The 23,634-nt window shown below is 45.7% G+C and overlaps 1 protein-coding gene across 15 annotated transcripts in view; it reads left to right on the top strand.

The window, feature by feature from the left end:
* Window positions 1–23,634, top strand: part of EXD3 (exonuclease 3'-5' domain containing 3) — a 298,686-nt gene that overhangs the window by 151,468 nt on the left and 123,584 nt on the right. For all 15 annotated transcript variants that reach the window (XM_076355652.1, XM_076355651.1, XM_076355658.1 and 12 more), the window contains 3 exons: window positions 1,982–2,152; window positions 8,819–8,872; window positions 10,612–10,743. In XM_076355652.1, the coding sequence (XP_076211767.1) occupies window positions 1,982–2,152; window positions 8,819–8,872; window positions 10,612–10,743 (357 nt within the window). The remainder of the gene's footprint in view (window positions 1–1,981; window positions 2,153–8,818; window positions 8,873–10,611; window positions 10,744–23,634) is intronic.

Below are 23,634 nucleotides of genomic sequence, written 5' to 3'. Positions count from 1 at the left end.
AGACGTCTGCAAAGTTAAAAACAAACATTCGACCAAAAAAGTCTTTCTGCCGATGGCTTGTCTCTGTCACCCTGCCCACCACCACATACTCCATGACTGGCCTCCCCCTGCAATGTATGTTGTGACAGAGCCTTAAAACTCTGCTGGCCATAGCTTGGAGCTGTGCGACTCTGCTTAAGTATCTTGGAATGTGACTGGTCCCTCTCTCTCAGTAATAAAGTTTTAGTTTTAAAATGCAACCATCTGGTTGTTTATGCACCTGTGAAAACATTAGCAGAAAAACAGTTTTGTTTGTTAACTGAGAAGGCTCACTATGGCTGTGTATCCTTCCGAGTAGTCCCAAATGTGCATTTAGCTCCTGAAGTCAATACTACCTTCCATGGTTGGACTGAGATGCTATTGATTATAGCCACCTTTGCAGGATCCTCCTTATAAAGTGTGTGTAAATGTACAGTATCCCATTAGTCTTAGTCAGGCAGTAGAACACAAAGCTGCTCGGTAGTTTCCTAAGCACTCTGTGTGCTTAGGAATATTGTATGTTACAACAGATCTGACTGGCTGCTGCAGAGATGGGAAAAGTAAGTACTTCAGGCTTGAATTACCTTGTGAACTCACAGGTCATCTTTGTGTTCTGTACAGTCAGATTCATTAAGCGAGAGGTAGTTGGTAAAACCTGGACTGGGACTCAAAAAAGCAGACTTTTCCTGACTCTGCATCCTGCATGACTCCAAGCTCTCTTTCCCAGTGTTTCCTGGTCCACTATCTGAAGTGGGGCTAATGACACTATTCTCCTTTATAAGCCTTTTGCTCTCTGCTGGCATGAAACATGAGAAAAAAGCTACATATGACATTGCTGGCCATTGAATAAACACTAGCTAAGAGCCAGCTGCTGCTCCTTTACATCTGTTTGAACAGAAGCAGCAGCACAGGGTTAGTGTTTTCCAAGTACCTCAACATCGAAGGGTCAGCTTGATCCGTTATCACAGCACTCTGATGTCTCAGGGCACAACTGCATGCAGTAAGGGTCCTTGCAGGAGCCGGTGACAGTCCAGTCTACCCAGCGCTGCAGAGCTTTGAGTGCATGTACCAGCTTCTGGGAGGTGCAACGTCACACAGATTGAGCTCTTGGATCTGAGCTAGTTCACATGGTCAGCCCAGGTGTATCTGCATGGTGTGCCGTAGCATTTCCAGGCCTGAGTCAACTCCTGCAGAGTTAATCTGCAATGCTGCAGTAACTGTTTGGTTCCAAAGACAGCGTAGCCCTGCATAGGTGGTGGCTGTGTCCTTCAGTCATCCCAGCTGCATTCAAGTTCCTGGAGGCAAAGCTGAACATTGGAGGTTCCTTAATAACTTCCCTTCTCCATGAATTTAGCTATTGTACTTCTGGGAGCTTCCCAACGACAAAGTCTCCAACTGCAGGAACTCCCCCAGCAGCAGACATTTGAAATAAAATAAACAGAATTCAGGCACTGCCTATTTTTAAACTTCTGAAGATAACAAAGCTGACGTGGTTGCTTTGTCTACCTGTTTCTCCCTCTGTCTGTCAGATCCCCTTCCCAAATCATAACTTTGACACGTATATTAATTGCAGTCTAATTCGATAGGGGAATAGCAGTCTTGAAGGTGTGTTTCTGTGACTTCATGAAAATGAATGTCTGTGTAGAGCATAGAAGGCGAGGCTGGTATTTCTCCAGGGAAAGGCTACAGATCCCCGGTTTGGGTGGCTAGCTGGCCAGTGAGTGAATGGCTAATTCAGAATTAGCCCCATCACGTGCTGCCTCCTGCCCAAGTGGTAGGTGGGCGATGTAGAAAGGACATGAAGGAGGAACTAGAGGTGTTGCAGAGCATGGGGGAGATTGTAATACAGGTGGTAGGGGACAGTTGAATTTGCCATGGCAGGTGAATGCAGGGAAGCAAAACACAAATGTACTAGAAATCAGCCTTCTGTTCTGCTGCTTACGGATCTCTTGCCTTTCTGTAGCAATGCACAGGATCCAAAAAGGAGAACTTGTGTCCCCCTGCTCCCATCTCCCCAAAGGAGTTCAGTGTGGTCTGCGATAACATGCTGCAAGGCCTCGGGCGCTATCTTCGCTGCCTTGGTGTAGATGTCCGGATGCTGGAGAATGAGGATGACCATAGGAAAGCTGCTGAGGTGAGAGAGAGAGAGAGCGCGCGTGTGTCTGTGTGTGTGTCTCCCATCTGTGCTCCTGGGGGAAGGCCTGCTGCTTACTGAATAACTGCACTGGTTAGTCACTCGCGCTGAACAGGCAGCAGGTTGGCAGGAGCTGCCCAGTGCATGCTTCCTCCTGTGCTCCTGTAGAGACCCAGTTCTCTGGTTCAGGCCGAGAAGCTGTGCCACATGGCAGCTGGTATTAACTAGTCCCTACAGCAGTATGTGAGCTTGGTTCTCCGTTTCCAAGAGAACACAAGCAGAGTGTAAAGATGTGACCTGCAGTCTCAAGTGTCTTTGATGGGGAGGTGGTGGTAGATTTGCAACAAGACAAAAATCGGAGAAAGGAACCCAAAATTCACTTAGGTTTCTAATGGACTCCAGTTTGAGCTTACAGGGCAGGTATTTGCCTGCCTTGTGCCTGGGTCAATCGAGCAGAACCATAATCAAAAGATGGCTGTTCAATATGAAGGGGAAAATTTCCGTAATAAATTGTCATATAATGTCCTCACTGGCTACCACCTTGTGAGATGACTCAAAGGTGATCAGGCACAACTTGCAGTGAAATGTTTGGGAAAGGAAGAGTCTCTAACACACGTGGGGACAATGAACATTGATCTGGACTCCCATAACAACTTTGACCCTCTGCCTCTCAGAGGAGAGACACATGCTTCTTCATTTCAGACATACTTCTACTATGCCAGAAATGGAGATATCCAGCCCACACAGTGTGTTGCTATCAAACGTGCACTGATCACCCGGCCTGGTGCACAGGATGTTTCCTCTTCAGATGTCTGCTTGGCCTGAATCCTGGGCAGGCTCTCACTTCTGCAGAAATAATTAATATCTCATCTCTGCCAAACTTGCACAAGTCATTTAAACAAACTAGTTCTCACTGCCTCCCCCCAGAGCCCCGTCTCCGCTTCTCATCCTGATACCTTATCGTGCTATGGACAGGATGTTTTACATTGCTTTCTCTATGGTGACCGGACAAACATCCTTTCACTATCAAAAGCCCTTGGAGTGTTACTGTATTGCAGAGCCTTTGATCTGTGCTTGGATAATCAAAGATAAAAATAGACTCCTCCCACCCTGCTTTGTATCTGGCTAGTCCTGATTTAATAAAAGTTGAACGTTCACCATCGTACACCCAAAAGCTTGTAAATGTTATTGCAAAGGCCAGGAGAAGGGTTTGGATCCTGGTCACTGAATACAAGATAGACAGTTTGGGTGTTGTCCCAACACAGTCTCAAACTAGTGTCACCAGGAACACGTAAGTGTGTATGGGGTTAGTGTTTGTTCTTCATTAAAGTCATTGCACTATGATTTATCATCGATATGATTTATCAGTCATATTACACATCTCCTTGTGCCAAGAACTCCTGAATCGCCTGGCATTTGCTCCCTATTGTTCTCATTCCTGTTGCTTGTTAAAGTGACTTCAAGTATTGGTAGGCAGATGGGTCTTGTCCTTCACCCTTTATTATTTGAGATTGAATTTAAAAGCCCAAGAGCTTTGTAGATTGTGCTTGGGCAGCTATGGATTTTTTTTATTTTTTCTTCTAGACTAATGTGTGTGGCAGTAATTGATTTGAGAAACCCCATTCCCAGGCTAAACTTGAAGTCTGTGTCCTGTGTACTGCTTCGTGTTGTGCTGCTATTATTGGCTAAATTTTTTATCTGGACAACAGTTGTCATGGCAAGTTTATCATGCCAGATCTGCAATCTCAGATCTGCCAGCCCGTGAGAGCAGAACCTCTAACACCACGAGCCAGTGCATTCCCCTGTTTTCCCATATTTAGCTGCTGTGAGATGACACCAGTTTGCATTCTGTGTATTTAATGGTGCCATTTAATTAGGACTGGACTGCAGAAGTGACTGATTAAAAGTTATCTGTCATAAGCGCAGAGAGAGAAAATCTCTAAAAATGGAAAAATAGTAGAAATTCATACTGAAAATTTCTCTGGTTAAATCTTTCCTCATGTTGAAGGCAAAGAGCTCACAGTCCATCCTTACAAAAATGTTTTAGCCTCTGTTCCTGAGCACCAGCCTCTCTGGGAAGAGCAGCTTTTCCAAGTACGGGTGCTGTGTCATTTTCCAAGTCTTCTCATTCGGTGGGGTAGCAGTAACATTTTTACCGTGTTACGTTTATATCCTAGCTGCTGTAGCACAATGCACGCAAGTGTTTGGCAAAGCAGGTATGCAGCTGGGGGATGAAATTTGTACCAGATGTGCTGGACAAGCTCCTTTACCTGACTTAGAGCAGCCTGTGAATTGCAAGCCGGGGGGGATTCACCGTGTGCTTTCCCTGAAACATGTCCTTGCCTGGCAGCACTGCTCCGGTCCTGCACCTTGGGAGGAGGCCCTTCTGGAGGGCTTTGGGTAGTGGCCCAGGCTGGCACAAGCCCGGCTCCCTGCTCTGTGGCAAAATAGGGAGGCCTCTCTTGAGAAGGGCTCTATGCATCCAGCCGTGCCTCACCAGGGGCTTCTGACTCCATCCAAAGGTAAAGAATGACTCCATCTGGTAAACAACGCGGAGATTCGATCTCTCTTGTGCATCCTTCTGTGTGTGCAGCTGCCATTATTGGGATAAGCCACCCTTTGCATTTGCACTGTTCCTAAGCAACATGTTATTTCCAATTAATACATTTTTCTTTACTTAAATCATGTCCTATGCCTGTTGTGTTTCTAGCCAGGTCTTCTAGCTTGTCTTCTGCAAACTTGTCATTGCAGAGAAACTTAAACGTATCTTTTGGGCCTTCTAGATGGATAATTGGAAGGAGGTGGGAAAGTTTCAGTGGGTGTTCCTCTTTTCTCTGCAATTTTGCAGAATCAGGTAGAGCAGTGGGATGCTTCTCATACTAACCTTAAAGGATCACCCACGAGCCTGAAGTGACTACAGTAGATCTTGCAGTGTTGTACTTGGGGAGTGGAGCAGAAGCTTATAAGAAAATTTTGGTAGTCTCTTAGGTCGCTAATTTCTAAGAAGAGACTTGGTGGACACTCAAAGCCCCTTCAGTTGCACTGTGTTTGGTTTGTTTTATTTTTTTTATGGACTGTGCTCTTGGTCTTCAAAATCATCCTCATCTCTAAGAAGAATTTGCACACTAAGGCAAACCTGGTACCTTTTGAAGCATGATAATATCCAGAAGGCTGGTAGAACTGGCTTCTTGCAGCTCACATGGTGTAGAAGGTTCCCTTGCAAGGTTACATCTACTGCCCCAAAACTCCAGGTGAACCAGCGAGTCAGAGAGGAGGGCCAGGCTTGGATGGATCTCAGGAGCCAGTTAGAGCAATGTGCACCTGAATCTAAATTGCCCTGGACTGGTTTGGAGCCATGGGACACAAAGGGGACTTCTAATACTGCAGTGAGCAGAGCTTCATGTCATGGGGGAATCTAATCTCTGATCTCGTCTCAGCTTTGAATGTCTTTTTCCATATTTTTGATGTAAACCACATTCTTCAGGTTTGCTAGTCTTTTTACCTCCCCACCAGTCTGTGGAGTAAATTCGCAGAGGAGGGATGAACAACTGTTCTGCCTTTAAGATCAAGACTTCGCTTTTGATGTTTGGTCAGCAGGAGGAGAATGTCTTTCATTGGAGACCTTGGTACAAATGGGTCTACATTAAGAAACAGAATTGGGTCGATGGTTTTGGTCTGGTACTTAAGGCCACATTACGAAACAGGCAATAACTGTGCAATTTATGGTTTTCAGGAATGCTGAAGAGAAGTCTAGGGTTGAGATACCAGCAGTACAGCAAGTGCACTGCAGGACTGGACTGAGCGTGTTCATAGCTATTAAGCTCTTGGTTTATTTTAAAAGAGTCTGAGATAACAGGTAGGGGGCTTCAGGCTTGGATTGAGGTTTGTGATCCACTTCTCTAGTAGATCCTTGTCTGGGTGCTTTTCCAGCACACATCCTGGAGCAGATGCTTTCTGTCTGCTCCCTTTTTGTCTGAACTGGGCCCTTGCTGGCCTAGGCTCAGGGTCACTGCTTCACCTCTGCCACTGCAAGAGGGGCCACAGCTTTTCCTGGAGTGCTGCCTTGCAAAGGAGCACTGCAGTTTGCCTCTTCAAGAACATGTAGCGTTGCCCAAGATGTGTCATGCTTGGCAAATTTTAAATTACAGATCTACAGCCTTGAGCTGCTGTTTCTTGAAACCTTCTTTGGCCTTAATTCAGGATCCTTTAGGTTGTCACGAATCATTCTGCCGCTGGTGCTGGCTTCGAAACATAGGGTCTCTCTCTGCCCTCTCTCATCAGTCGTTGCCCTTCCAGGTCTCTCTTGTAGTAATTCATTTGGGTTCATTCATCTCTGCAAGATGAAAGTTGGCTGAACAGACAGGCACGTTAAGGGCTAAATAATAATACCGAGTTATTAGGGAGTGCTTTCTATCCAGAAGGTCTAACTAAGCCTTTTCCAGAGGAAGTTGATACTATCTTTTTAATAGATTGTGAAACTGAGGCCAATGCCCTCTCTGCAGCACTTGGGATGGAGCACAAGTCCCTGACACCCACCCCAACACGCTACTCTGATGGTTCTTTTCCTTTTATTTGCATCTCCGAGCACACATCTCCTGGATGATCCCAGTGCTGCCTTTGGTTATTTCTTTCAGAGGAAAAGAAGGAATTGTGCCCTTTTCTCCAGCACGTATCCTCCGTGGTTTCAGTCAGATGTGTGCTATCACATGGCTTTTCTGGCTCTGTGTGCTTCTCCCAGTTGTTGTTCCAGAGGCGGAAAAACATGCTGGAAGAGTTATTGCTTTTCTCCTTTTTATTTGATGTTCTTTGCCTGTCCTTGCAGAGCCATTTAGATAAGGGGATTTATCAAGCTTGAACTAATTAACCCTGGATGCAGGAAGTCAGAATGGAGCATTCCAGCTGTGAAAGCCTCAGACTTACCCTGAAGCACACATGGGTCTGAAGGAATTTCACATCTCTTTACCCTTGTCGGCAAATCACTATGGTGAACTTTTCTGTTGCCTTACTGGACTTCTCTCACTAATGTGCCATGAGGGTGGTTTGTTGGCAGGGCTATTTCAGTAACCCAGACTGCCTGTAGCAGGATTGCATGCAGCACAGGGTGTCTCTGCTGCCACTTCAAGGTTCTTGTTCCTGGAGATTTTTTTTTTCCTTTATTGAGAGAGAGGGTTGATTTTGATAGAAATACAGTAATTTTGCCTGTAGGAAGATGCTTTAGAAGTTGTTGCAATCACTTTCTCAGTGCAGAACTGGCAGCCAAAGAGTGACTTCACAAAAAAGGGAGGAAAGTGGCTACCTGAAAGGTCAAGGTAGGAAAAAAATGGTTGCTTAGTTGACCGCATGGGGAGTTTGTGCCTTCAGAGCCTCCTCCCCCTTGTTTCATGTGGCCATAGGTCCAGTGGGTCTTAAGAGAATAGCTATCCAAGACAGAGTTTTAAAATCTTGGTTTGGTTTTTTCGGTGTTCCCTGGCTATGCTTGGTGGTGTCAGACTGTCTGGGAAGGGCAGCAGGACTCTGATCCCAAATGTGTCCTCCTGCCAGGGTTAAAGAGTGATCCAGCAAAAGCTTCTGAAACTCTGATCCAGAAGAAAGACCTCAGTGACACACGTCTGGAAACAGTGAAAAATACAAGGGCTCCAACAGAATCCAAGCCAGAGGAGAGAAGAGAAATAACCTCGTGCCTACCTTCAAGTGCCAATCTCTTGTCAGCGCTAGCAGAGCTGAAGTGCTGGTTCACATGGGAATCCTTCTATCGCTACGGCCATTAAACTATTTCCCTCCTACAGGACAGCGTGAAGGGGTGGGAGGGAGGGATGTCATTTAATCATACGAAGATCAGTCACACTTTCATCCTTGTGAAGAATTGCAGTTTCAGATTTAGTATCTCCTTTTGGCACCAAACCATTTGAAAGTGTCTCTTACTCTATTGTGAAGGTCAGAAGTGCGGGTAATGAGTCCCCTGATAATTCAGCGCAGACCTTTCCCTTGGAGGACAAGACCTCTGATAAAAGCGCAGGATCGCAAGTCAGGAGGTGATAAACTCTAATGGAGATGTTCTTTGGAGCCTGGAAAGGGTGCATAATTTCTGTATGTCTGCTCTTGGGCTGCTGGGAGAATAACACTCTCTTATCTTTAAGGAGTGGAGTGAGCATCGTTCTGTTAATGTCTATGAAGTTTGCAGACACATTTAATGGTACATTTTTTTGCTGGAATTACCTGCTTAGGTTATTTTTTCCTTTCTCCCCTGTGCATTGCTGTGCGAGCAGAACTGCTTGCTTCTTTGTGAACCAGACTGGGGAAATAGAAATAGTCTGAGTTAAGGGGGAAAAAAAAGATAGAAAGGTTTTTGATAGGATTATTTCAAGGTGGATCGGTTCCCTGGGCCATCTGCAGTGCAGATGCACAAGTACCTCGTTCCAGCACACACGAGGCAAGGCGGGTATTGGTAGGGAGGGGACATGTAGTGAGCGAGCGATACCTTGAGCTTCTATTGCTGTCAAGAGCGTATTGTTGAACCAGACCCAGATACTCTTGGCCTAGTGTATGTTGACACTGGAGAGAAAGACTCGATATCACCAGTTCATGTTCTCTCTGCTTTGACTGAAAGGAAAGCTTGAATCCGGTGTAACTTCAGCCCATGTTCATGATTTTTACTGTTTTTTCCAGATTGCCCGACAGGAAGGAAGAGTCATTTTAACCTCTGGACTCCCATATCAGACTGTAAGTGTTCAGAGCTTCTGGCATTTTTCTGGCATTGTATCATTGCATGGTCTGGGATGTGCAGTGTAGAGAAGAGGAAAAGTCAGACGTGAATGCAACAGCTGGCTGGCTTTTTCGTGTTTTCTGCACTAAAAACTACATTAAGGGTCTTGAGAGGTTTGCTGTTCTGAATGACCAAAGCTCGGAGTGAAATTTTTTTTATACTCAGTACCGCATCAGTGGGGAGAGCGATTGCTCTCCATTGGGGGCGGGGGGTGGAAATCAAGCCAAGCAATCCAGAACAAAGTGTTTCTGTTTAGCCTCACTGGCAGGTGAAAGGCAGCTCAATTCCCATGCTTTTTATCACAAAGATTCTTGTTTACTGACTGGCTCCACAGTGACATAGTTTCAACACTTAAAGACGTTTCTTCAGGCTTGGAAGGGAGAGAATGGAAGCCGCTAAGCATGGGTCCCGGTGGAAGCTGTAGAGGTTTTGTGTTCCTATAGATGCACAAAAAACCCAAAGCAAAACCCAACTTTACCCTCAGCACCAGATGTTCAGAGCCCTTCATGGGACACACTTCAAAATGGAGTGTTGGTGGGAATACACTGAACCTGTCAAGTCAGTGGTTGCAATGTTATGATGCCTGCTGCAGGTCCTTTGCACTTTGTTGCTCCCCAAAAATTCATTTGGAAGAGTGAAACTATTCTAGATTAAACACGTGAGCCAGAGTGCAGGACTTCCTTGTTACAAACTATCAACATAAAAGCTCCCAACTACTCAAGTAGCTAGTTGAAGTATTTGCAGAATGTAGGATGCTAATTTCCTACATAATAGCTGAGCATTGAAGAAAACTCCCCCCACGATGAGACACTGTGAGGCAAGTGCAGCCGTGCCACACTACAGGTTCCTTATCCAGACTGTGGTTCCTTGAGCCTACAGTTGATGTAATAGGTACTTCAGCATCCAGCATAATCTTATTTGGCAAAGCTTTAACTTCAAAGTACTGTGTAGGAATTGCAAAAGGAAAATAACTGCTTCCCAGTGTACGATACTGTCCTGGGAAATGTCTGGTTCCCTTTGTTCCTTTGCCTTTGTATGCCCTACGCGAGGACAGGATGGCTCTGCTAGTCTCCTTTACTTGCATGCAGCTAATCCCACCCCGCTGTGAGTACTGATCGTGTTCATAAAGATGTGTCTGGAACTTCCCAGTGCTTCCTCCCAGATACAGACTTCTCTGCTAAATGTGGAACAAACATCGAGAGACTGTCCACATCAACCACCTCAAATTCATTGGCCATCAGTGAAGTCCAGATGAAACGGTGTATAAACTGGAAGGGTTGAAGTGGTAAAACTGTCAGTGGACATTATCTCCATCATTGTGCTTTTGCATACTGTGTGGGATCTGGCCAGGTTTCATGTGAAAGCTGTGGTTAAATTCAGTTTCCTCTTGCTACCCCTGTCAGCACCACACCACCAAATTTTAAGTTGAAGGGGACTTGGGCGATCATGTTTCATATATATATAAAATGCTGCAGTGCTTCAGTGCTTCAGTAGTCTCAGAGCTATTGCAGCAGTGGCTAAGTGTTAAATTACCAATTGTGCTTGTCAGATCAAAATTTAGACTGTAAGCACATACTAACGCCAAATATTATTTGTAATTAAAACCAAACCAAGGGTATTGGGAAGAAACCCATGGATCATGATGCATGGAGTGCCTCATTTATTGTCTTTTTGGTTTACGACTTGTCTTTTGAAGCTGCAGTCCCAGGTAGCAGAAGGAAGGTGTTTCTCTGTGAACTGCTCAGAAAAGGCAAAAGAACAGGCCCTGCAGGTTCTGAAGCACTTCAACGTTCAAGTATCCCTGGCGGATATCTTCAGCCGCTGCCAGGTAGGACAAAGCTTGTTTGAGTTAAAGTTCATGCTCGCTCGCCGTTTCGTGCACAGCAGGCACTGCTTCAGCTTTTTGGGTCTTGCACTCAGTGTCTTCTACTCGGTTCCCAAGATTTCTGCTTGAACTTTGGCAACATCTTGCAAAGCTGTGAGGAGTTCGGAGTGTGCTAACATCCGTCAGAAGTGTTGATGACTAAGTCAGAAGAGCAGAGGCACTGCATCTGCAGCTTTGCTAGAAACTCTGCTGTTTTTCTGATTTTTGGTACTTGGCATGTGTTTTGGCATTGACTATCACGGTTATAGTCTCTTTGTTGCTGTGTTCTCTGTCTAGGACACATGCTGTTTTAATTATAAACCATGTTTAATTATGGCTCTGTGATTCTGATAACACTTAATTACTTTAATAGGAGGATTTTTTTTTTTAGGACTGTATTTTTTTTTTCAGAAGCTATTAGGTTAATTCATGTCCATGCTAGTTGATGACTACAGATTGTGTTTGGCACTGGATATCTGTGGATTGTTGTTAAGAAGAAATTTTAATTGTGTTAGCTCAAATCTCCATCTCTTCCAGTTTCACTCATGTGTTTGTTACAGTAACACGCTGAAACCTATCCCTTCAAAAACTGTAACATAAACCAACTTGCAACTTCAACATCTCTCATCTTATCAGTGTTTAAAGGGAGAAAAAGAAGAAACTGCAAATCTGGCTAGAAAAGGAGCTTTCTCTCAGGAATAAACAAGCCAGCTGAACACTGCAGTGAAGTCTGGCTCAGTGCCTGGTAGTCAAGCTCGTGGGGGCTCCTGGCCTGGTGGAACTGCACAAGTGTTGTAGGAATAGCAATGACTTCTGAGCAAACACACCAGAGAGCATTTTCTAGACCTCTGCTTATATCTGATGTCGGTTATTGAAACTGTATCTGTAACTTACAGAGAAAATGAGAGTTGTCCAGCTGTGCAGGTTGTCTATAAGAGGAGAATGACGTAACACCATGCAGATTGGATCGACATAATATGGGTTGATCTTACTTCAAGATAAATGTATATATTCAGATATAAGATAGTGTGCTCAGTCTTGCGGTTTTATTGTTCCGAGAACAGATTGCAGTTGTTATATAGTGACGCACTGGCTTCTTTGCTATTTAAAAAAAAAAACTTTAAAAAACCTTGTGGATTCTCCGATTCCCTGAGATCCCATAAAATAGCAGTGTTCTTCCTGATGGTTGTTGAAATACCCCAAGAATAAGCACACAAAAAAACATGCTGCAGAAAACTCTCTGATATCTGTAATAAATGCAGGAGACTGTGCAGCATACGATATAAAACTGACCCCTTGCCCATGATCTGGAGTCTGGAACTGTTTAACTATACAGCTTTTTAGTACGTGCTGTCTTAGTTTACAATATAAATAGGAGTAATCAATCTGGCTAGGAATATATACTAAGTGTTCTCTTACTTCCAGGAGAAATGCCTTCCCTGTAAATTGTGGTGGTAGAACAGCTGCATGTTTTATACTGCTAGGCATGGGAAGATGCTATTATTTGTCAAACTGCTCTGTGTTCTGATTCATATATTTACCTACGTTTAAGGCTTTGGCATTTTGGAGCTGATTTTGTTCAGCTGTCCTCTACAGACTGTACAAGTTTCGCTAATACGTTGCTGTTGCTCTCGAGGAGAATCCAAGCTCTTACAGCTGCACGTGTCCAGCAGACACCCAGCCAGTTTCCCAGGGGTGCTCGGCACTGCGGCTCTCAGTAGGTCTGCGTGCGAGGGGGAGAGCGGTGGGCAGCTGGTTGGGAAGGATCATACTGCATAACTGCAGAGTATTGACTGCCCACATAAAAAATGGCAAATTTCTGCTTTTAAGAGGGTGCTCTGTGGCCAACAGAGACCTCAGCACTTCATTTGTAAGTTCTTTCTAAAACATCCTAATTCTCTGCAAACCTAATTGGGCTTAATTAGGATGGAGGCTAGATCCTGAAACTGCTGAGCTGTGCCTTCCATACTGCCTGTTCTGGTCTTTAACCGGGTTACAGACCTCAGGGCTTGCAAACTGCTTTGAGGTCTGCCACCTCCTTGCAGAAATGTGTATTGCTAATTGGTGACCGAGGGTTTCGGCTGTCCCTGTAGCAGGGGAGTGCTGATGGCGTGCAAGCTGGGGCCTCCAGAAACACCCAGTGCTGCTGCCTACGTGCTCGGCAGAAGGAGGAGGCCGGGTAGTACTCATTCGTAACCCGGGCCGCTCTCCTTCCTCGCCTTTGTGGAGCTCGGCCGGCCGGTGTCTGAACTGCGGGCCCGGCAGTGAAGGACAGCCCTGTCGTGCTTGCCAGAGCGCTGGAGATGGGTTATCGGCTGCTGTCATCCACTGTAGATAAGCGTTTTCTGTGTGTCACAGGAAGCAATGTGGCATCCTGCCTGACTCTCTCTGTCTCGTGGAGCAAGGGCTTGTTTTGTCTCTTGGGCCTCTATTCTGTAAATGATTTGAGTCAATATGTCAGCAAATATTGTTGCTGTAACAATTAATGCGTGTAGTGCAGAGCACACGGTAAAAATAGGTCCCAATTCAATGTTGTACCCAAGATTGCTGTAAAATATGTTTCCTCTGTCAGCTCCCTCAGCAGGGATGGACGGTCTCTCTTTTGCAGATATAAAGAATGGGCTTGCTTTGTAACCCTGCCAAAATACTGCCTTTTTCTGTTAAAACAATGGCAAATACCGGTTACCTCTGTCTGACTTAGAGCAGCAAGTGCACGGAGAATTTCACCCATGGGCTTCTCAGCATTTCTGCTTTCAGTTGTGCTGGGCTTCAACTTGGTTGCTCTGGGTAAAGGCTCCAGGAATGGAGACTACAGCTGGCTGCATCAGTTCTGGCCTTCCAAGTATGGTCTTCCTATTGCACGTGGCTCTCAAGTGCTGCATCTTAAGGACCCTGTGATGGTCATGGAGAAGCTTTAGCCAGGCCTGGTGTTGCCTTCGGTGAGGAACGTTTTAGGGGGGCTGAGTCAAAATAAGATGAATTCTGTCTTCTGGTGACATGCACCCACCCCCACCCCCCCATGAAGTCGTATGTTTCCTAGCCTTAAAATCTTTGAAATAAACCCATTCCCTCTATTTGAAATGCAAATGTCTTTTGTCTGTCATCTCTGCACACATTTGAATATCATGTATACAGCTTTTCTTCTTTTCGGATATCCAAAAGTAGCTCCTTCAGAAAGGGGTGATGGTGAAATGCATGCTGGAGGGTGTTCTTACATGATAAATTCAGCACATTGGTCCCTTACACTAGTCAGGAAGATCTTTGTGGAGTTGTCAGGGGCTGTTGTGAGCAGCCTTAGGATCAGCTACCAAACTGGCTTGAGTGGAAGATCAGTGATCCTCTGCTGTTGACAACTTGGAGGAAGTTCTAACACAGAACTTGCATTTAAGAAAGAAAGAAACAAAACCTGCTAAAGAAGGTGACCTACTGGATGGCTATGAACATCTGACAGCTGTGTCATTTTATAGGGGGGTTGAAATTCGGCTTCTCTCACAGGTCCGTCCATTCAAGGAGGAGGTTATCTCCCATCCATCCTGGTGCTGCAGCCACCCTCGCTCGGACGTGGTGTCCATCCATGGGGCATGCCTGCCTGCTTTGACACTCATGTATGGCCTGGTAGGGCAGCAGGAGGACATGAACTCCATTCCAGTCTCGTAAAGAAACACTTGAAAATGGACATGATTGCCAAATCATTACCTGGGTGACTGACTTGGCTTTTTCCATCTTGCTTTTCTGCGCCGTCTCATTGAAGATCCGTCTGAAGCAGGCGCAGACTGCATCTACTGACCTGGCAGTGTGTGCAATGCCTCTTCATTTACTGCTCTCCTTCTCAGTAAGCCCCAGGTACCCAGGACATTTTGCGTCCTTTGGCTAAGGTATGGTGTCTGGCCTAGCCGACTTCTTGTCAGTGAAAAAACACTTATGTTGAAGAAGATAAATTCAGGAAAAGGGCTGGCAGCCTTTGGTTGTGAGTAATGCCGCTCTCTGCGGCACTGACAGGGTGAAATTATGGTTTGAACGGTGATAAACTGAGGAGATAAACAGTGCAAGTTGTTAGCTTTAAATCTTTATATCGCAAGTGTTTGTCACGACGGTTTGAAGGGAAAACAGTGTGTTCAGTGTTGTATGGGATCGCCGACAAATTACTCCTGCTATAGAAGAACCTCGTCGTTAAAGGATTATAACTCTGCTGTAAAATCCTTGCTGGTTTGACGCTCTGCAGACAGATTTGGAGCCAGGAGGGCCTGTCCGTCTTCAGAAAAGCTGAGTTGTGCTTTACTTGAAAGCCTAACTGCTGCTCAGCTCAATTTTGAGTCCGAAGCTTTGCTCTTGTAGAAGGGAGGGAGTGGGCTGGGGGACCTGGGTCCTGCGGTGTGGCTGTGCCACCTCCTTGCCTCCTTTGCGCCTCTCTTTCCTTTCCCACCCTCTATTTGACTTGACCCTTTAGCCTTTAAGCTGTCCGGAGCAGGGACCCTGTTTGAACAATACCTAACGCAATGGGAGGCTGATCCCAGGTGAGGTTTCAAGGCTTTCCTGCAAGGAAAAATGATTGCAATTATATCCCCTGCAAAAATAAATGTGCACAGAAAAAAAAAATCTCAGGCTCCAGCTGCAGTTTCTGCAACTGAACAGCCCTGCATTTATTATAGGATTATCTACAAATTCAAATAGGTTGTCTCTTTCACTTCACTGAATGCTCTGATCCTAAATAAGCAAATTACATCACCTATTCTGGTGTCCTGTTTAACTTATGACCTCAGCCTGAGCGCTGCAGGATGTGAGAGATAGCTGCTTTATTTCATTGTCTGGAGATCTGATATCTTTTTTTCCCCCCCCTTCCCTGGTCTCTCAGTTTCTAAGCTGCTCACCCCAGCCTTTTAGAAAGGTGTTAGCATGGGATTTAGGAGTAGGCGGGGAGGAGGGGGGGAGGAAGAGAGGAAACCACCATTTTTTTTGAAATTAGGTGCAAAAGTGTTCTAACAGTTGCAGCAAATGTTTCTGGTTTTTTGTGGTTAAGGTAACGAATTTCATTGCTGCAAAGCTCATCATGTGCAAGCTGATTTACGCAGAGGGAGCCCAGTATGGAGCAATCCATTTAGCAGGGACAAAGAAAAAGGCCTTATGATTAGATGAAAAACCCTGTGCTTGGGGCACTTTGCGAGAACCTTTGAAGCCAGCCTGGGAACTCTGGCAATATTAGTCGATAATTAGTAATATAGATCCCTCAAGCTGTTGTTTAAGTTGAAAATGTGCATGTCTCTCATGAGCCTCTGTCACACCAATCTGATCAGCAGGCTTTTTTGTTCCTTTTATGTGGGTTGCTCTGTCGGTCCAGATGATGATGAGAACTGCCAGACATCATCTTTCTCACTAACTTGAGAGCTGAGCAGCTATCTCCCTGCCCTAGCATCTCATGGAAGTGGGACCAGGGCAATTTTGTTTTGTGGTCACCTTTCTGGCCTGAGCAACAGTCATTTTATTCTTTTAAATGTCCCAGTTGTCCTTCCCCATGTGCAGTGAAAAACCAGTAGAATTTAAAGGCTGTGTATTTCGTAAAATGTTTCTGCCCCAGCAGATGGCAAGGGATTTGTCTCAGGAGTTGCTTGGGACAAAAAGCATCTGCAACTGAAATGGGGCTGGGGCGATCATCAAAGAATTTTGAAAATGTCAGTTCTCGGAGCCCACGTTTCAGCTTTTGAGATGCCTTCCACTGATGTAACGTCATGTCCCTATTTACTTCCTTTCAGCTCTGAAATCTCTTTGGAAAGGTCCGTGTAACCATCTAAATGAAGATTTAAGAAGGGTCATGTGCACTGGATTTTGTCGACTTGGGAATGCTGAGAAAGAGAATACCGTTTCGAAACCCTCTGTGGTTTAATAAAAGGTTCATCCATAGGATGCAATTTGTCAGCGCCTACAGGTCAGGAAAACCTGTGATTAACAGCATCTGTGGTTTCCCCAGATGTGTGAGTTAGCTGCTTACTCCTCACCAGCCCTTAACCCAAACTGAAAACTCAGCCCTGTGCCTACCCACTACGTAGGCTGTGATTTCTTGCTTCAGAGTGCGATTGTTCAACACAAAGGGTAAGGCCCTCTTAATCTTTTTGTTTATCCTGGGCTTGGCAATTTAGATGTAATCTGCAACTTGTGCTGCTGAGACTCTGGCCAGGAAGCACAGCTGGTATTATTCTGCCTCTACAGACATTGTTGAGGGAGCGAATTGACCTCAAAAGGTACTTGTCCCGGGACTGTCTGAATGTGAGCATTCAGTCATGAATGCACCTAGCCCTGGCGCAGCAGCGTTTCATTCAGAGGGATGTAGCTCTTTTTATTTGGAGTGGCTCTACTCGATGGTCGTTAAATAGCATCAGGGTTTGTGATAATTTGTCGTGGCAAATTGTGCTCCTTTCGAGTCTCCAGTTGAGATTGTTATTTGCTGATCTCTAAGGCTTTATAAACCGTAGTGAGAGCTCATAGCGAGTGGTCACCGTTACGTGCAGGGACATGGGGGCACACGGAAACAACGTGCCTCGTCCGGGTGGAGATCCCAGCGGGAGCTGATCGAGCCCCAACTCACAGGTGTAGGGCAGGAAGGTGGGCAGCATGTCGTCCGTACCGGCTCCACCACACGATACACGAGTGCGTACAGCACCAATCCTGTAAAATTCCCAGCCTGTAACTTGCTTAGCGCTGCACTGCTGTCCATGTAAAGCTCAGAGCCCCCCAAAAAAAGGGCTCGACTGGGCCTAATTCTCACCAGCGAGCCCGGACAGTGCTGCCTGGTTCCCACAGACTGTACACTTCCCTGCCAAGATTTCAGTATCTTCAGAAATTCAGTGGAGCATGAAGGTCACAGCAAGGGAAGAATGACAGCCTGAGACTTTTTTTTTCCCCTTTCACCAGCTCAGAGCAGACTGTTGTCTCTCTAGCATGTTGACTGTTTTCATAGTGTTAGCGTGAAGTTTATGTTTTACACAGACCAGTGGAAGTCAGATATGGGAATGCAGCAGATCAGCTGTGTTTCTTCAAGGAAGATGGTCTCATGTTGCAGACTTTCTTTCTCAGTGTCTGCAAAAGTTTGATTTCCAGTGAAATTTCCTTTACAGATCTTTGTCTTTAGGTTCTTTTTGTGGACGTATTTGAGAGACTGTACCCAAGGTTTCAGTTTGTGTATTTATTTCCTTTCTCTTATTTTCACTTGCAAAGCTGCAGGTGAATATTAAACTTCAGGAGGGGAAAAGGCTGTTAATTTTTCACGGTGTTATGTATTACAGTGCTCAAAATGATGATGCCAAATTAGCCATTAGAGGTCAAACCTCAGCGGACAGCAAATGTTTTCTTTTGAGGAAATCATCCTTATTCCTGGGAACCAGTTTTGTTCTCCTGTGCTAAACGCAAGAAAGGTATGAATGTGTGTTTTTTCCTGGAGGGCAACACTAGCTGGAAAAATGCTGGTTTTAGCCAGTGGAAACAGCACAAGCAAACAACGATTGGCAGTGAAAACAGCACTTGTATTTAGACTAGCATAGAAAAGAAGACACAATGTAGTGCAGAGTAAATGTCCTTTTATACAGTTCTGTACAAGGCTTTTTCTTCCTCTCGTGGGTTTGGACAGATCGTGAAGTGCATTGGTCAGCAGTGATGCTGGTGCACTGGGAGAAAGTAATGAAAGGTCAGTGGGTGACAGAGATGGAGTGACTGTAAGGAAAGCGAAGAACTCTCTGGAGAAGGCAGTGACACAGCTATAACTCCCATGTGTCCCAAAGAAACCGTCCCCATGTTTTCTCTCAAATGTCATGAGAAAACAAGAGATTTGTAGCCAATTTAAGTTCTGTTGGTTTCCAGTCCCCTGTGCCTCCTGAGGTCAAAGTTCAGTGTATTGACTGTGTCAAGAAGTCAAAATTCCCATGTTTTATACACTGTGGAGTTTCTCCTCCTTTTTGACATTGGTGCCCTTATAATGCTCTTTGTTTGTATGTCATGGTAAGGATGGGATGTCCAATTCCCGGTGTTTGAATGGCTGTATATTTATACTGGTGGGTTCTCAGCATGATAATCCTTCATATAAACCAGCAATAGAATCAGTGGGTCTTGCTATTTGAGCGACCTTGTACATTAAAAGTTAAATAATGTCAAAGTTCTTGCTTTCACAATGGAGTGACCAGCTTCATTAGTAGAACAGGTGAAGTGAATTGATTTGAACCCATCCAGAAGGCCTCTAGGCCTTTGTTATCACTTCATAGACCAAGGTGATTGAATAGTGTCAGAAAGGAGCCTTTCTTCTAAACAGTTTGATGTGGGCCATCTTGTAGCACAGGTAATATCACGGCAATGTTTTCCCAAATCCTGTGGAGAATCCTGCACAAAACCCTTGTCCTGTTGTTGCAAATGCAATTAAATCCTGCTACGTGCTTCATGGGGAATGAACAGTTTTGCAGTCATCCAAGATTTGCAGTGTTTGCCTGGGCAGCTGTTAATACCGGCAGCAGACCTTTGTTCCTTCAGAAGAATGTGTGATCCCTAGGCATTTTTGAAGCTTTCGTTTGAGTCAGCATTATACACTGAGCTACACATACTTGGCTTCATTGTAGAATTTGCCAGATCTGTAATTGCTCGACAGCATTTATCTGAAGACCTTTAGGCATTAAACTGTGTAACTTCCTATTGGCATAAAATGAACTATATCTGTTATTCATAGTATTAATTGTACGAGGTGACACCCTACATCAAAACCGTACGTCTGTGGACCCCTGTGGGATATGATAGGTGATTTCCTTCTTCATCTACTCCTGCAAAGGCATTTTTAGCTAGAAGCAGCTAATGATGAAGATGGTAAGCAACATACGTAGGGTTTGGGCTTTTCGAGAAGACCTTGTCCCCAAAAGGCGCGCGTGGTCTGAATTACTTGCTTGATGTAAGAAGAAACCATTTCGTGTTTGTGTAAACCATTTCATCCAAGGATCATGCAGTGTTTCAGAAAGAGAGACAGATAAAGCAGTATCCTGGTGAAACCTGAAAAGATAAGCAGAAAGCTTTTAAATTAGTTTCTCAATTCATACATTGTGTCAGTCTTGAAGAAGATGATATTTTGCAGTTATCTTGATGAATAGCTGTATTGCGTGCTGTAAGCCCAAGGTAGGATTTTGCTGAGCTAGGCATGGATGCTGTCGCTGAATCAGTCGTTTATAAGAGGCTCAGGATAAATTTGTCTCTCTCATCCCCCAAGAAGGCAATAGAAATCCCTTGGTAGCGGGAAGGTTTTTATAGTGAGCTTATTTGATTGTGTGCTAATCTGGAACAAAGTCTCCCGACGGCACAAGTTTTTTTCTTCCAGAGGGCAGCCAAGTACCCTCCGGTTTCCTGACACCAGGAGTGATAGCTTAGAGGGAGAATGACAGCGTAGGAGTTTTAGCAAAGGTGGAAAATGGAACATTCGGGGCATGCTTCTTGTGAGTCATTATGTTTTCTCTGGACAAGTGGATTTAGATGATTTACCTGTCGATCATCTTGTTATTCAGGGAAGTGCTGGGGGAAGATGCAGGTGAAAGCCTGTTTTTCTTTCATTCCCAGTACCTTCTCCGTTCCCGCCTCGGCTTTTCTCTTGGTGGTTTCTGAGGGAGCTGCTCCTACTGAGGCATTTTAGTGAAGTAGGAGAATATCATATGTTTAAGGCGAGCTCAACCAGGTTTATTTTCCTAACCGCCCCTTCTAATGGCTGTGGTTGCAATCAGGTGACTCCAGCCTAAGGCTGCCTTGCAGCCAGGAGGGTGGCCAGCACTCTTTGTCCCCTGCACGCTTGTCCCTCCCTCATGTTTGCAGCTCGTGCTTGGGGAGGGGGCACATGGGGAGCCAGATGTTGAGAGTGATCTGGCTGAAATGGGAGTTCCCATATGCAGCTGGATCAGTGCGTTGTAGGCACAAGGGACTGCAGGAGCAAGTTACGTCTCGGGTGTACCGATGGCATGGACTGCTCCACCTCTGGCAGCCCAACCCTGGGGCAGTGCCCCTGCCTGGAGCCTGGGGCATGGCAGCGAGTATGGGCGTCCTGCAGAGGTGTGGGCAGACCACTAATCTCTGCAGCTGTTCAGATTTTAATTTGACTGTCTAATTTCATGGACTTTAAAGAAGGGGAGATCACTGAGCTGGGTCCTGCAGGAGGAAATGAGCTGGTGGTTAGAGAGAAGGAAGTTGGTGACAGAGGAGGAACATGGTTCCATGCAAACAAGGTCATGTGAATGGCTGTTTGGTGACAGGATGGAGTGATCGATGTGCAAGGATAATAGGTCACTGGGGAGTCAGCCTGAAAGCTGAAGTCTCTCAAAATGTGTGGGACATTGTGGAAAGGAAAGTCAAAAAGACATCAAGTAAAGCCAGACAGCTTCTTGCACACCAGCCTGCCTTGCAGCTCTGGCTAGCGTGCTTCCCTTGGCTTATTTTTGCACACTCCAATCTCTGACTATATAAACGAGTTGGGCACTAAAAAGTTGTTCGCACTTCCTTCTGCGCAGACACTGGCCTGAGCCAAAGGACTGAGCCTTCGCTCCCAGGAGTAAACCCATCCCGTGGCAGGGACCAGCCCTTCCTCGCCCTGATGAGCCTTCGCTCTGGCTGCCTTCTGCAGTTGGGCTATTCCTCCCCTGAGCGGGGCCTTCCCTGGATCAGCGGCATTTAGTGGCATTTACTGGAGGGCTCAGATTACCCCAGTGAAAATAATCGGTTATGCAAAGTTACGCTGTTTAGATTGGGTTTCTTCTGTGTGGCCAGTGAGGTGTGAAAGTCAATCTGCTCTGCAAACCCTGAGGGCACTTTCTCTGTGCTGACTTGATATGATAGCTTTGGGGTTTGGCTGACGGGGGGGAAAAGCTGGCCCTGGGTTCAGTTCAAAGGGACATAAACCACAGGTGGTTACGGTGGGACTGGGCTCACGAGCAAGACAGCGCTCCTAAATCTTGCCGGGGCTGAGCAAGCCCAGCCTGGCAAAGCAAATGAGTCGCCTGAGAGGGGGGTGCGAGGTTTGGGTCTTGCTGGGGTTGCAGAGCCCTTCCGTCATCTCAGCCGGGAGAATGCTGGTGAGGGCAGGTCGTGGCTTCCAACTGATGAATATTCTTGTTAATGGTTATATTGGTGCACTTCTCTTCACAGGCTCATCATCATGGTCCATGCAGTAAACAACAGTGTAATTAGTAAATTCTCATGGTTAGGAGAAGGACTTGCTGTAGCAGGAGTGTTTCATGGTATCCATCTTATACTTTTCTCATGATAGTCTTCCTTTTCTCCCTGATAGAACCACAGATTTGGATTTTCAATGCAGAAAAGTCCCTGTGGACCAACAGTCCCTCCTGACTCTTCCTGCCTGCCGGCCGTGGTTTCCATGTCATTCCTGCACAGAGACACGTGGGCTCACTCCCAGTTTGAGCTGGCGTGTCACCCGGTGGGGAGGCTGCAGGTGACCAGGGGGTTCAGGCTGAAACCCTGAACTAACATGCCAGTATGGCACTAGACCATCTGCCTGTAAGATCACAGGAATGGCACGTAGTGGCCGTCATAAGGGGCTTGCTGGCTGCTTACTGATATTTCTAAGCCCTGGAGGATCCCAAGGTAACCAGCATGAGGGATGGTCCAAGGGCTGCTGTCTTGGCCAGGTAATGCAGAACCGATGTAATGGGAGCAGTACTGAAAAGCAGCACATGCATATTTAAATCAGTGTCAATTTATGCTGTCGCTGATCTGTGACTTACCGCAGTATCATTCATATTCAGCCTTAGTGCCAAAAACAATACTCAGCTGCTTTCTTACTTCTTAATGAAAAATACCTCTTTAGGGTTTCTTTGAAGTCCCCACCCCTGAAAATCCCTGCTATATTGTCATCATTGTTACTGTTAACAGCCCCTGCCAGTATTGGGAGCCTTTCCTGACAGATAGCTCTGCAGGGGCTTTGTCCGATGCTGCAATTCAGCCTTATACTATAGACAGTTTTAAATGGCTAATGACGGGCCTCCCAGGGGATTTCTGCCAAACTCTCAAAGACCTCCCAGGTTTAAAAGTGGCAGGGTGTCCTTTTCCTGGGGCCAGCCGCAGAAGGAATGCACACAGTCAGATTCTCCTACCTAAGCTGCATCAGCCTAGTTATTTTTTCAGTTGCAAAGACTCATCCATGCGTATATAGCCGGTTGCTTAGCAGAAGAGAGATAGCTGTGTCAGTAGAGGACACGGAATAAATAGAGGAAAAAGGTTAGGTGGAAAGTATCCCCACTAGTTTGAGGTATTACTGCATTTTAATGCTGAAACTATCCTTTCTGAAAGTCGTAGAAAAATACGAAAGGCTTTGAAAAATTAAGCCAGGGTCTGTATCAGAGGTACGACGAGATTCATTTTTCCCCAGTGTGTAGTGATGGTACAGTGATATTTTGGGGATACAAATAGGAACGTGAATGATGTCTAAATGAGCTGGGCTCCTACATGCCATTTTCAGAGAAGAGGCAGAAAAACACTTGAGGATCATTGAGGGTCTATTGGAAATGGGATTCCGATGCTTATGCCATGATTTCATGAGAGTTTTAAGTCGGTGTAGGCAGACGCTGCTGCCAGATGAAGCCATACCTCTCCTCTCACCTCTCCCCTACGCCGGTGCCTCTCTAAGCCCCCCTTGTCCCAACACAAGTGCTTGTTTAGCTGTAGGGTCGCTGGATCAGGGAACTGATCCCAGTTGAAACAGACCTGTCAAAACCAGATGGTTAATTTTAACCCAGCTCAGTTCCCTTCGCTCTGCAGATGTGCGTCCGTGCGGGAGGGGAGGAAGAAGGAGGACTCTGCCTCCGCTGTGTCAGCACGGGCTTACGCTGGCCAAAGCCCTCG

This window comes from Aptenodytes patagonicus, chromosome 18, assembly GCF_965638725.1.
Source record: "Aptenodytes patagonicus chromosome 18, bAptPat1.pri.cur, whole genome shotgun sequence".
In the NCBI taxonomy this organism is placed as follows: domain Eukaryota; kingdom Metazoa; phylum Chordata; class Aves; order Sphenisciformes; family Spheniscidae; genus Aptenodytes; species Aptenodytes patagonicus.
The sequence above is the reverse complement of the archived record's forward strand: the minus strand, read 5'-3'. Positions and strand labels throughout refer to the sequence as shown.